Genomic DNA, 13,628 nt, shown 5'->3' with positions numbered 1-13,628 from the left:
GTGGATGTTTTCATCAGTTGAAGAGGTGAATGTTCGACGTTGATGTGGCCCAAATGCGTTTTGCAATATTTTCACCGTTTCGACACGAGAAATTTTGTTCGCAACACAACATTTCACACAATATCTTTGACCAATAGAATTATTCATTCAAAGTTAACTTGTTCTTAATGGCCTCTTGAAATTAAAAAAAAACAACTAAATAACAATTCGCGCTCGAAATTGACATTAGGACCATTAACAGTAGCACCAAATTTAAAAAAAATTAAAAAGTTCAGAGCAGTGTTGCCACACGTACAGATTTATCTGGAAAGGTACAGATTTTTTTTCGTTATTTTTGGTACAGATTCTGTACGGTACAGAGTACAGATTCTCGTCAAAAAGTACAGATTGGTACAGATTTTTTCCGCGTGGGAAATTTCTTGCATTTGAACAGATCAACATTAAGGTACATGACGACTTTTACGCTGCAGTATCGATTGGTGCTGCTGATCATGATAGCATTAACAAATAATTGAGGGGCTTGTAAATGATTTGATCGGTTTCTCTTCATCAACTTTCTCTTCAGTTAATAACTCAACTGAAAAACGTTCCAATTTGAGTTTGCTATAGAATCCGATAGCTAAGGTTCTGACCTATCTTCCATATTGTAAAATACAGCTGGGAATGAGTTTGCAGCTAAGTTATAACCAAAAGATAGAGTCGATGTAGAGAAATCGATGATGTCACTTACACCCCTTTCATTTTGAGCCCCTCAATTATAATTGCTCAGTTTCATAAGGAACGCTATTTTGAGATCGAAGGATTTGATTAAACATGATAGTTATGTATAAGCATGCAAATATAAATCTAGTATTTATAGTAAATAAAAGAGTTTTTTTCATTTATTATTATTTTTCATATATTTTTCCACAACGTATATTTTCGATGGGAAATATTTTTGGAAGAAAAAGTACAGAAGAGAAAGGTTTCTAACCCCTCTGGTACAGATCAAAATGTGGTAACACTGGGCACCAGGGTTGTATAAACAAAAGTTGTCATTCATGCTCGGGGAAAGGATTAATGGAATACTCTATATATTGCGGCGCTGTATAGATGTAAAGAGCATTGTTTTGTATGTTCAAACAGAAAGATAAAAGGCGAAAGACGACAATCTAATTATTTCGGTGATACATGCGACAGATATCACGCGAGAAAGAATTATAGCAAATATTTTTTAATCATAAACATACAAACCTAGTTTAGCAAATACTTATCAGAAGTTTACAAAAAATAAAGGAATCTTGTTCATCTTACAAAGTTATGCATCACTGCTTCTTCAAGTAAAAATAATTGCGACCAGTACTACATATATGTCGAAATTTAAGACCACCGCAAAGGGTTAAATTTATAAGTTCATTTAGCTGACCCGGCTAACTTTGTCCTGCCCAAAATTGATTTTTTGATATGAATACTTCTGAACATTCACGTTCTTTCAGAAAGCGAACGCTCGTGGCTTGAATTCCAGAAAATTGATTGATCAATATTTCAATTGGCATTTGTCACTGCTAGACACGAATGAATTTCAAAGTCTAAAATTCTATAATAGAAAATAAATATCAATCTATAATATGCAATTAACTCTATCAGATTACCAAGCTCAAAAGCAGTTTCAAATTACTAAATTTTTTTTTCGATTTTATTCCTTTTTCCTTCAAAATTTTCCAAAAGACAAACAATTTTTCTCATAGTTACATTGATCTACGGAGGAATCTCAGCTCAAATTGAACAATCTTTACTCGAATTTGATAACAACATTTTGGTGATTCATTTTCAATTTCCACCTGAAAATCCATTAATATTAAAAAATTGCGAAACATAAATATGAATGTCGTCAAAATTAATTCCAATTTAAAAAAAATTAACTCCAATCGGACAAACTCATCATTGTAGAACAAATGCGTAATCATTTTTTTCGATCTTACTTTTTACTGCAGTACATATGCGCAGCCCATTTTTTCAAATTTTCCTTTTGTAAAATATTCTTTAAAGCATTCTATCATTCTAATTTAAATGGAGATAGACATAATATATAGACGACTCAAATCTGATCAGCCGTTGTTCTGTGATGATGAGTTATACGTACGTGGGAAAAACCTTGATAAAGCTCTAAAAATTTAAATATATAATTTTGAAGCTCAATCTTAGCTTTAGTATCATTGGTTGGAATAGTTATTATGAATTTGACGATGTTGATGATATCCACGTAAAATATCGCATTTACTGTGCTTTAGTAGGAAAAATATAAACAGCGATATTCATTCATTGTAAAGCTAGCTGATGACAAAGACTTTGGCATCTTTTCGCCTTAGATTGAACATGAGAAAGCAGTATTACACGCTACACATGAATGTCAAAATGACTCTCATTCAGATTCGAATCCTATATGAATAAAATTGGTGAGTTGGAAAAAATATATTGTGATCAAGCCATAAATAATATTGGATCGTTATTTTGAAAAATCTGTAAATCTGTATGGAAAGCTAAAAAATCTGTAATCTGTATCTACAGATTCTTGGTTTCAAAAAGTCTGAAAAATTTGTATACAGATTATTCTGTAGATATGGTAGCCCTGCTGGGCACACGTACAGAACATTGGAGACTTCAACATCCCAATTATGAGAACTCGTAATACCAACCTCTAGCCAACCGCGAGTAATCGGTTACATGTTACAAACATAATTGATAAGAAAAATTGTCAAAATATTGAACTCCCGGCTTCGTAAGGATAACGCCATATGAGCGTTGATAAAAATTTATATATATTGGAAAAAAAGAAAAACCCTTTCCGCTGTCTGCCGAAATTTACAAGAGCATGAAATGAAGAGTATAGATAAAACTTCCGCTGTGCTCCCGTGGTCGAGTGGTTAGCGTCACACCAAACATGACGGGGATCCAGGTTCGATAACCGTTCTGATCGGGGGAACTTTCCGTCAAAGAAATTTCCTCCGACTTGCGCTGTGGTCACGCGTATTCTAGAGCTTACCACTCAGGATGCATTCAGAGCGTGTTATTTGGCATAGAAATCTCAACTAACTACTAATAAAAATGACACAAGTAAATACTACACCCAAACTAGCGTTGGCTGACAACATTTCATCTTTGGCAGAAAAGATGCCATTTCGTGTGCATCTGGGTGAAATGCGCAAATAATGAGCTGTTTTAAAAGCTTAAAAAAAGGTCTCATCTCTTTCTGTTTTCTTTTCTCATTTCATTTGGGATTGTGCGAAAAAAAGTTATACGACGTCAATGGGGATCGAAACCAAGGTCGGATGGAATGCAAAGCTATTTCACACGACTACGCTATCCATTTAGCTGCCAGTGCTATTAAGTAGAAGCGTGATAATATTACAACTCATCTTGAAATGAAGTTGGAAAGTGTTTTCTGAGAGGATAGAGAAGAACATGAACGAGAATATATCTTTCTCTGTCTGGGCCGTGTATTTGGCAAACTATACGAAAAGCTTTCCTATGCTTTCATTCAAATGTGTCTCCTGAGTGGCTCTAGCATATATATTATAGAAATGATATACATGTATTGGGGAGTAGAACATTCTCTTGTATTTTTCAGCTCATTTAATGTAATAAATCAGGATGCCACAACATGTGCTAAAAATTAACTTTGGGTGTACGTTAATACGGCGAAGTTCCTCTAGAAACGTTAATGCCATTTAAGAAGAAGATAAAACTTCAGCAGATTCAATTACAATTCCTGAAAGACTAAAAACAAGTCAAATTGGGTATTGCGAAATAAAAAATTATAAAAAGATTTGCTCAACACGTGAAAAATATGTTTGCGGAAAATGTTTACGGTAGAGGCCTTTTATTTGTAAAAAAATGTGACAACGAATAAATTTTCTGAAGCCCGATAAAACGAATATTTTATGATTATTACCAGAAACTTATTTTGTGTAGCATTATATATGGCAATTTCTCTATTGTTCATGTTGAACTTGAAAAAATAGAACGGTTATTTGAAAAGCGGTCATTTGACCGCAATCGGTAGAAATAGGTATATGTACATCGAATACCAACATTTAGTGTTTAGTGTTAAAGAGGTTTTCATTCGTAGGCCGGTTTACCTCCATTTCCTAACATCTCACTTTAAAAAAAAACAAAAAAGAGTTTTTTTCCCTTTTGATTTTGTACAAATTTGTACAAGTTTATACAGAAAATCATCTTTGCACATTCTCGTAAGAATTGAAGTACTTGACGTGATAATTACGTGACTGGACCACAAACGTCGATCTTCACATCAAGTGGATGTTCCTAAATAATGCTACATGTCTTAGGAAAGGAATCGAAGGTGTATGAGAAAGTAAGTTACAATGTTTTCTAACTTTCCATTTTTGTCCCATTCCTGAGAAAAGATTTGGTTTAGCGGGTGGAATCCGTTCGGAATGTTAAAAAAAGCGTATAAAAAATTCAATCACGTTACAGTCAAACACCGGTAGTGAAACATAAGATGAAGCACCACTAATTAATAAAACTATCACACAACTGTCATATACAGTCGGCATTAGAGCGCAGAAGCGTTGCACTTATTCGACTGCAAAGGCACGAAAACGCATTTAACAGATAATTAATTCCGTTCCCCCCGTTTACGGTGTTAATTGCTAGCATCACTGCACACCACTGCCCTACATTCCATCCACGTGTGTCTGTTAATTAAGCACGAGCAGCATTGGAAGACAATTCGAGAAAATAATTACCTTATACTCGACCCCGTTGTAGATGCACTCACCGGCAACCGCCATCGTGAGTTCCCGTCCGGTCGAGTTGCTGTGGCTGATTTCCTCCTCGGACTTCATAGCCCCGTCATCATCATCCTCCATACTGATGTCGGAAAGATCCGCAAATTTCGTGTCGGGTTTTTTCACCGGTCCAACCGTGGCCGATGGTGTCTCAGTCGTTGATACTTTCGTGCTTACGGTTGTGGCTAGGTCAGGAGCGGTAACGAAATTGATCGGTCCATCCGTACCAAAGTTCATGGACCGACCTCGCGGTGCCTCTTCATCCGATGATCTCATGTCACTCATCTTGAGCAACTCTTCCGAGGAGCTTTCACCAGCCGGAACAAAATGATTCAAGATAGAGGGCGGATTGGTGGCTATTTGATCGTTGGCGACCTCCTCAGCGCTCTTGACGTGCAGCAAAACCGGTTGCTCTTTCGGAGATTTTTCAATCGAGGTCATCTCGGAAGACTCGAGTGCACCTTGTTTGGCTGCATCCGATTCAGTGCTTACCTCATTTGCAATTGGATCCGAAACAGACAGAGGGAGCGTTGTTGTCGCTGTCGTTACTTCTGTTGTTGGTTGCTGTGAGGTCGTTGAGGTTGCGGTACCAGTTGTTGTACTGTCAGGTCCCAATGTTACGCTTTCCGAGCTATCTTTGGTTGTTAGTTTATTATGTATGGTAGAGGTGTTGTTCAGTGGAAGAACACTCAGTGGTGTCACCGTTGAAGAAGATTCTAACTCATCAATGACGTTGTTGAGAGTGGTGCTGGTCTCCTCGGTGGTCGTAGAATGCACTGAAAAAAGTATGGATATTGATGTTATAAATGTCTGTGTTGTTGAAATGAAAACATCGAGTGAGCTAATGGAACTAATGAAACGTGTTCCAATCACTGCACGAGGGATACTGTCAGGCATTTACATTTGCTGCATGTATTTCAACATATTTATTTATCCTATTAGTTAACGAGAAGCGTTAACCGATCACTTTGAAAGTAGGGCAAAGAAAAGAAACCATCGGCTGAAGGTGTTTTGTTCGAAAACAATTGAAGATGTGTATACCCAATTACGGTATTTAATTAGTAGCCTGAAGCTATGAACGGAAGCGAACAAAAAGTTAGCGTTTTGCGTTTTAATCCATACGTTGATTTAAAGAATCAATCAATGTAATTGTAAAAACTGTTACTTTTTTCTAGAGAGATACATCGACGCCGAAAACATTCTCTCCAAATGACGAAGTCCGCCTGTATGATTCGAGGTCACCAGACATATCTCCTTTGTTGTGATTCGAGGTCATTAAACAGATCATGTTAAACATCTATGTCTAGCACCTCTGCTCCATGCATTGATTATAGGTAACTAAAGCAAGAAACCTGGGTAGTGCCTTGTCATGCTTGTAAACCATATCTAACCAACAAATGCTGCCGAAGGAAATGAGAGAAATAAACAAAATGCGCTTCGATGTTTTTGTTTGTATAGCACTGCCAGACATAACCGCGACGCAACTGAAAATCCATTAAGTCACGGCGAGAAGAAGAAAAATAACAGGTTTGTGTTGTTTAGCTGTATTCAAGTCTTTAGATATTCTATGGAACCGGTCAGGGTGTTCAACTGGTGAACAGAGAAGGAGATAGAATTCTTTTTTGCTTGCAGCGTTGGTATTTTAAGCTTCAGAGATAAAACGATTCCGTTTGTGGTGTTAGCTATAGGGGTAGTGGGGGTAAAGTGGTGACGTGGGGTGAAGTGATCACCTGCTTGTTTGGTAGTATGACTATTTACTATTGACACCGTATTGATAGTCATTTTATGTTTGAAGAATTTCATGACTTTTGACTCACCCTGTACTTCAGTGGAGCTGTGTAAATAAAAACAAAAATCGCTCTCTCGGTAGCCACTCGGCCATAGTTTTGTACGTTTAAAATTTAAGGAATTTCTAGAGAAATTGAGTTTATTTGATCTGATATTTGTGACAAACCAACAGTTTGGACGACTGTTCACATATTCTTGGGGAGGTGAACAGATATTTTGTTCAATTTCAGCGGTTTTTCGCATATTTCGCATTTCGTTGTTTGGGGGGCAAAGTGGTAAGTGGAGGATTACTACTGAAAATGTTCCGTTTTCAAAAGCTGATATACTGCTAAAGAAGTCCCTTTTCTGGTTTTGACCCAGGAAAAATATGCTACCCTAAACAAAACCAAGCCTTACTTTGAAAAACGTTTTGTGTTTCCTCCTAGTTTTTTCTACTCTCCACTGTCACCCACACCAGAGGCCAGAAGGCAAAGAGCCCACTGGTAGTGGACACTTACTAACAAAAACAAAAAAAAAATCATGGAGAATCTAATTGTAAGCAAAAGTGAATTCCCAGTGGAACTCAGTTCCTTTGAAGGGATTCACTATTTATAGGAAAAAAAAGATTAAACGATTTTCAAGTAAAAGCATTTTTGCTTCAACGACATTGAACCATTTCTGTTGAGGTCAACACTAAAAAGGAAACGATTGTCCTTGGATGTCGTATGATCTCTGGAAATTATTGAAAACAAAAAGCAAATATCTGAAAAAGGTCAAAAGTCGACCTAATGACTCGCATCTACACGAAATGTTCAACTATATTCAAGTAGAGTTCAAGTAGAGAAAAGACAATCTAAAAGAGCATATTTTGAACAAAACTTAACAATACGAATCAATCATGAATGTGGAAAACACTGAATTTCATTTTAGGACGCTCAAAGGAAAAAAACCCAAATTGGTTTGACTCATAATGGTGTTGAATGTACAAATGACGAAGAAGCGTGTGAAATTTTAACGAATACTTTTCAAGTATCGGAACCCAGTTATCTAACGAAATTCCTAATCGTAATGATGGTAACCCATTAATGTACTCCCATCATGTCTCAAACTCCATCTTTTTGTATCCGTCAAATCAAGCGGAGGTGCTTAGGATCATACAAGATCTGAACAGCACAAAAGATTGTGGATCCGATAATATTCCAGTGAATGCTATAAAAACGAACGCCGTTGCCTTTTCCAGAATTTGTTCGGAAATGTTCAATATATTGCTGTCTACAGGAAGATACCCAAACTGTTTGAAGATTGCTAGAATTGTGCCAATTTTCAAATCTGGTGATTGCACGAGAAACTTCTCATTGTAGGATTACTTGATTTTTTAAATGAAAACAATGTATTTTACAAGCTTCAGTATGGGTTTCGACGTAGCAGCAGCACTATAACTGCCATCACTGAGCTCGTGGATGAGTTGATAGATGGAATCGATTGCAAATGGATAGTTGGTGCTCTTTTTCTGGACCTTAAAAAGGCTTTCGATACAATTGATCATGACATATTATTGAAAACAGCAATATTGGACCCCTGTTGTTTCTGTTGTACATCAATGATATCGGTAATCTGCCATTGATAGGAACTGCTAAACTGTTTGCTGACGACACAGCATAGTTTTGTCCATGTTCTAACTCTAGAACTGTCGTATTAAATATACAAAATGTTCTGACTATTCTTTGTAGGTATTTTCAACAAAATCTGTTGTCACTAAATTTGTCAAAAACTAAATACATGTTCTTCCACTCATCAAGGAAAAAATCTTTGCTTGTCTCGACCAAAAGTTTGAGAATGTTTCGATTGACAAGGTGAACAATTTTAAATACCTTGGCATACATTTATACACATGTTTATCATGGACACAACAAATAAATTATTTAGAAAGAAATTTTCTCACTTTGTGGTATATTGAAGAGAGTATCCTACTTTGTATCACAGAGACCGTTGGAAAATTTTTATTTTGCATGTATTCACTCATTATTCATTGCCTCTTCTTGGACTACGCGAATTTCAGACTATTAAATTTAGCCACAGCGTTATAGATGACAATAATATTCACCATAATTTGACAATACCTATAGTAAATCATCAACACATCACACGACAAGCACAAAATTTAATGCGAACTAGAGCAACAACTAATGTTGGTCAGCAACGCATTCTGTTTTATGGACCATCTCGTTTTAATTTTACATTTTTGTTCTTCAGGATAAAGAATAAGATAAAAGATAAAGGTAAAGATAAAAAAGACAGGGAATCATTATAAAAACAGGAAAATTGTATAAATTGTTAGATGGTTGGCACTATTAAAGAATATATTCATTCACATTTCTGATCATATAGTGTTTCAGCTTGCATTTGAAAACTCTAATATTTGTGACGGCTTTCAAGTCATTAGGAAGTGCGTTATACTTTAATGGACCATAACTCATGATACGTGTAAGACCCAAGTTTGTGTATGCTCTGGTTCTCAGCAAATCATTGCCATTTCTCGTATTTGTGAGGGTAACCCGAGTCGAAAAACTTACGTTGTGATAAAATCTAGGATTGTGTAAGCTGTTATGAATAAATACAATTGTTTGAGTGTCACATAAGCCTATAACTGGTATAACTCGGTCATGTAAACATGTATAGAGTGCAATTGTACAGGAAGATTAAAGATTAATTTTACACACCTATTCTGCATTTTGATTTTGCAGCATGATCCCAGACAATAATTAAATATTGAAGGATGGAATGGATACACGCATAATAAAATTGCAACAATGCTTCTTTCGGTACGAAACAACGCACTCTTTTCATTAGGCCACATAGAGTCGAAACTTTTTTCGATACATGCTCTATATGAGAATCCCATGAAAGACAGGAATCTAAATGTAGCCCTAAGTATTTGATAGTTGTAACTTTTTCAATAGAAAGATTCCTGTCACGCGGATCAGGGTGGTGAGATATTTTTTTGCTAGGCGAGTGAAAAATCATGTATTTCGTTTTAGTTAGGTTTTAAGGTAGGATGATTGCCGGTGAAGTATTCCAGAAGAGTCGCCAAATCTGTTTCTATGTCTGCTAGGACTGATTGGATATTAGAACGAGGGTAAAATAAAGCTGAATCATCTGCAAAATGCCTTGATATTCCATGGAGCTCCAGATTACTAATGTCATTGATGAAAATGAAGAAAAGTAGAGGACCTATATTACTTCCTTGTGGAACTCCTATACTGATCTGTCGTAAACCACTGCGAGCACCGTTTATTGAAATAAATTGTTTTCGATCAGATAGCTTTTTATTATATCATTGGCAATTCCCCTTACACCATAACGATGGAGTTTTTCAAGAGAATTTCATGGTCAAGTGTATCAAAAGCTTTTTTTAGATCGATGAATAATCCTCCCACGATCTTTTTCTGGTCAATTTCGTTGATTGGTTGATCAACTAGTTCGGTAATAACCGTACTGATACTTGAACATAACATTGTTGGCACTTAAAAAGTTAACAAGACGGTTGGTTAGAAGTTTTTCCAAAATTTTATTAATGACAGACAACGTTGAAATTGGTCGATAGTTCGGAGGGTCGCTCGCGTCTCCAGATTTGAACACTGGCAAGACCTTGGCGATTTTCATACACCAGTTGTGATTATTCTATTGAAATTTTTTTAAATAATCTCAGAGAACTGGCCCATGTTTGTTTTTATCAGGTTTGCTGGGAAGTTGTCATAACCCTTGCTTTTTTTAATGTGAAGTTGGCTTATCAAGATGCTGACTTCGCTCACATTAGCAGGTCTCAGAAAAAATAGAAAAATAGAGTTGAGAAAATTTCAATTATGATTCTAGGTGAATAGGCCTAGCTCATTTCATACATGTACCTACTATTTCAATAATGATTTGAACAAATTTGGCCAAGAGAACCCGCATAAATTCATCTCTTCTAGCGTGATATGTGCGAGTTACCACCTTGCTTCTCACAGGTGACCAAATTACCTCCTCACTAAAAAAATGTTTTCCAACTTTTTTTTGTAATAATAAAAAATGTTCTATTTTCAATTTTCATAATAAAAATCCCTTACTATCTTGAACTACAATAAGTTGAGCTACAATATTCTTCGAAGAACGGGAATTTTAGTGGTATGTGGACACATGAAATGAGCATGTTCCTTAGGGTGACAACATTCCCCCCCGTTTCCCCAATATATTTGTCGATGTCAGTTGTTTTTTTATAAATCTTGTGTTTTCGATGTCGAAAAAATGTAAACATGTATCTATATATATAAAAATGGATTTCTGTCTGTTTGTCAGATTCTCATGGACTCGGAAACTACTGAACCGATCAACATGAAAATTGGTATTTAGGGGTTCTTGGGGCCGGGGAAGGTTTTCGTGATAGTTTGAGACCCCTCCCCCTTCTCTAAAGGGGGGCTGCCATACAAATTAAACACAAATTTATACATTACTCGAGAATTAATCAAGCAAATGAAACCTAATTGGGCATATTGAGGTTTTAGGGTACAATAAATGTTACTATGGTGGTTAGACTCTCCACCCTCCTTTCTAAGGGGGGACTGCCATACAAATGAAACACAAAGGGCCTGGCCGTGTAAGGGAGTAAAAAGTGTCCCCAAACCAAATCACTAGCTGTATGGCAAATATTGTAAAGGATATTAAATAAGAAATTTTGGCGGTTTATTTGAACCCCTATGTGGTTTGACGTAGGATCTATAGTGAAAAACGTACTTTTTCGTTTATTTCACGCCATCCTCAATAGATCCGAGATAAAAGGGGCTGCCATACAAATGAAACACAAATTTCTGCATTACTCGAGAATTATTTAAGCAAACGAAACCAAATTAAGCATATTGGTTTTAGGGTACAATAAATGTTTCTATGATGATTAGACTCACCACCCCCCTCTCTATGGCTGCCCCCCCCATACAAACGAAACTCAAACTTCTGCATCGCTCGAAAACTAATCAAGCACAATTTGGGATGTGAGGTTTTTGGGTATGAGAAATTTTTCTATAATGGTATGACACCCTCCCTCCTCAGGAATGGAGAGGGGGTCCCATAAAAATATTACACATATTTCAACCAAAAATATTCCAATCAAACATGACAATTGAAAATTTTCGGAAAACTCTGAAGGAAAAAGGGAAAACTTGGAAAAAGAAATTCCCATATGTTCTACAATTACATAGTGACAAGTGCTGTTAGTCCATTTGATGTTTACGCTAGCAAAATTGATCTTTGTTCGAAACTGGAAATGGATTTTAATGTGATGGAACGCGCTCCTATATCTTCTTCTATATATACAAAAAAAAGAATCGCCGGATGTGTTGATAAGAGTAGAACTCGAGGAAGGATTTGTCCGATTTAGAGCTATCTCTATTGTATCATATTTTCTGTATAAAACATTTATTCCGTGTAACGGAGAAACATATTATTTGCAAGTGGTTGAAAAATCTTGAACGAGAATTGTGTCTGAAAATAATCTGATATTATAATGATGAGTTTTGTTATAAATACTAGGAATTTTATAGTAAATGGTAAATTCAACGGGGTCGAATAGAAGATCAATCAATGAACAGTTCTGTGATTGGACCCATGAACTTGCTCATAGTAAGAAAACGTGAATGTTTGATGGTTTTGATAACAAAAAACAAATTTTGGGCGGGACGAAGTTTGCCGGGTCAGCTAGTGTTTCATAAATTTGTTGAAAATATATGTTATAAATAATACGAAGAAACTCGGATCTGATCTGAAAATCAGTCTATTTTATATTTCTTTTACACAATAGAAGATGAAATATTGTAGGGATTAAAATGGGATATTCATTGAAGGTGATCAGTAAATGTTTGAAATCAAAATAAAATGCTCCATGGTGTCGATTTTATTTTACGGAAGCCACATCTCATATGTTTAAAAATGCGGTAACACTGCGGTTTTGAATGCATTAAAGTCCTAATGCATGGTTGATTCCATGCTAACATGTTATGACAACTGGTTTCAACATTTTAGGCGTAGTGCACAAATTACGTAACGTTTGTTTTTTTATAGTTTACATGGTTCGAAGACAGAAGACGCTATACATTGCGTTTCACAACTATAGAACCACTCATTTTTTCTGAGTTTCCAGAGATATGTAAGAAGTCGATTGAATTAAAGTATATAGTGTAGGATATAACAACTATCTTCATTTAATAGACTGGCCATTTGAATTTTATTGTTGAGGCGCGAAACATTAAAAAACAGAAATTCCAGTGTTTTATAACTATAGAACCAGATGGAAAATCTCTCACTTCTTTACAAAATTAACGTCAATTTCACATGAACTACAATAAGTTTCTATTTCATAGGTCATCTTTAATTATCAATCAGTTAAAATAACCCATTCGGGGTGGTTTTGACCAAGGTGCGCCATGTTGTAGTGTGTATCTCGTTCTGCGCAGAGGATACTGCTCGTTTGAGCTCTTCAAATCAGTCATACTGCTTGTAATCTGCATCTACTATTCGTACGATCACTCCTCATGACTTCTTGACGCGGTTTTGATTATGTAAACAATCTGATCAGTTCAGAATCTGAAGCCTCTATTCAATAAACCATGTCTTTATTTTTTCGGATTTTATGAATTGATGTCAAATTACCCAATTATCACGGTGTTTTTGATGAAAAAACAGAAGTAAATGATTCTGAAGTACTTCATTGCACTTCAGACTGTACATTGGTGTTGATGAAAAGCTATCTGAACCGGACCGTTTCTGAAATGTTTTCCTCAAATCATCAAACTGTCGTCTGCAAAGTTTCGAGTTGAAAAATTACATGGCACGTTCTGAAATTCCTTCCAATATGAAGAAATTCTATTTAAGTTTTTGTTTTCTTTTTATCAGAGAAGCTCTCCTGAAATAGTGAAACCCACGGCATTAGCTTCCACATTAGTTTTTGGATTCGCAGCTGTGGAGATGAAATTTCTATGGTTTAGGGAGAAATTTCTCAAAAAGGCCTGGTTTAGGTAGTTTACCATCAACACGAATGAACAG

At 36.0% G+C, this 13,628-nt stretch overlaps 1 protein-coding gene across 6 annotated transcripts in view; it reads right to left on the bottom strand.

Moving 5' to 3' along the window:
- Positions 1-13,628, bottom strand: part of LOC129775279 (putative epidermal cell surface receptor) — an 83,291-nt gene that overhangs the window by 25,355 nt on the left and 44,308 nt on the right. For all 6 annotated transcript variants that reach the window (XM_055779800.1, XM_055779804.1, XM_055779805.1 and 3 more), the window contains exon 3: positions 4,749-5,566. In XM_055779800.1, the coding sequence (XP_055635775.1) occupies positions 4,749-5,566 (818 nt within the window). The remainder of the gene's footprint in view (positions 1-4,748; positions 5,567-13,628) is intronic.

Source organism: Toxorhynchites rutilus, chromosome 3, assembly GCF_029784135.1.
Source record: "Toxorhynchites rutilus septentrionalis strain SRP chromosome 3, ASM2978413v1, whole genome shotgun sequence".
In the NCBI taxonomy this organism is placed as follows: domain Eukaryota; kingdom Metazoa; phylum Arthropoda; class Insecta; order Diptera; family Culicidae; genus Toxorhynchites; species Toxorhynchites rutilus.
Note: the sequence above shows the minus strand (reverse complement) of the source record. Positions and strands in the feature narration are given on the sequence as shown.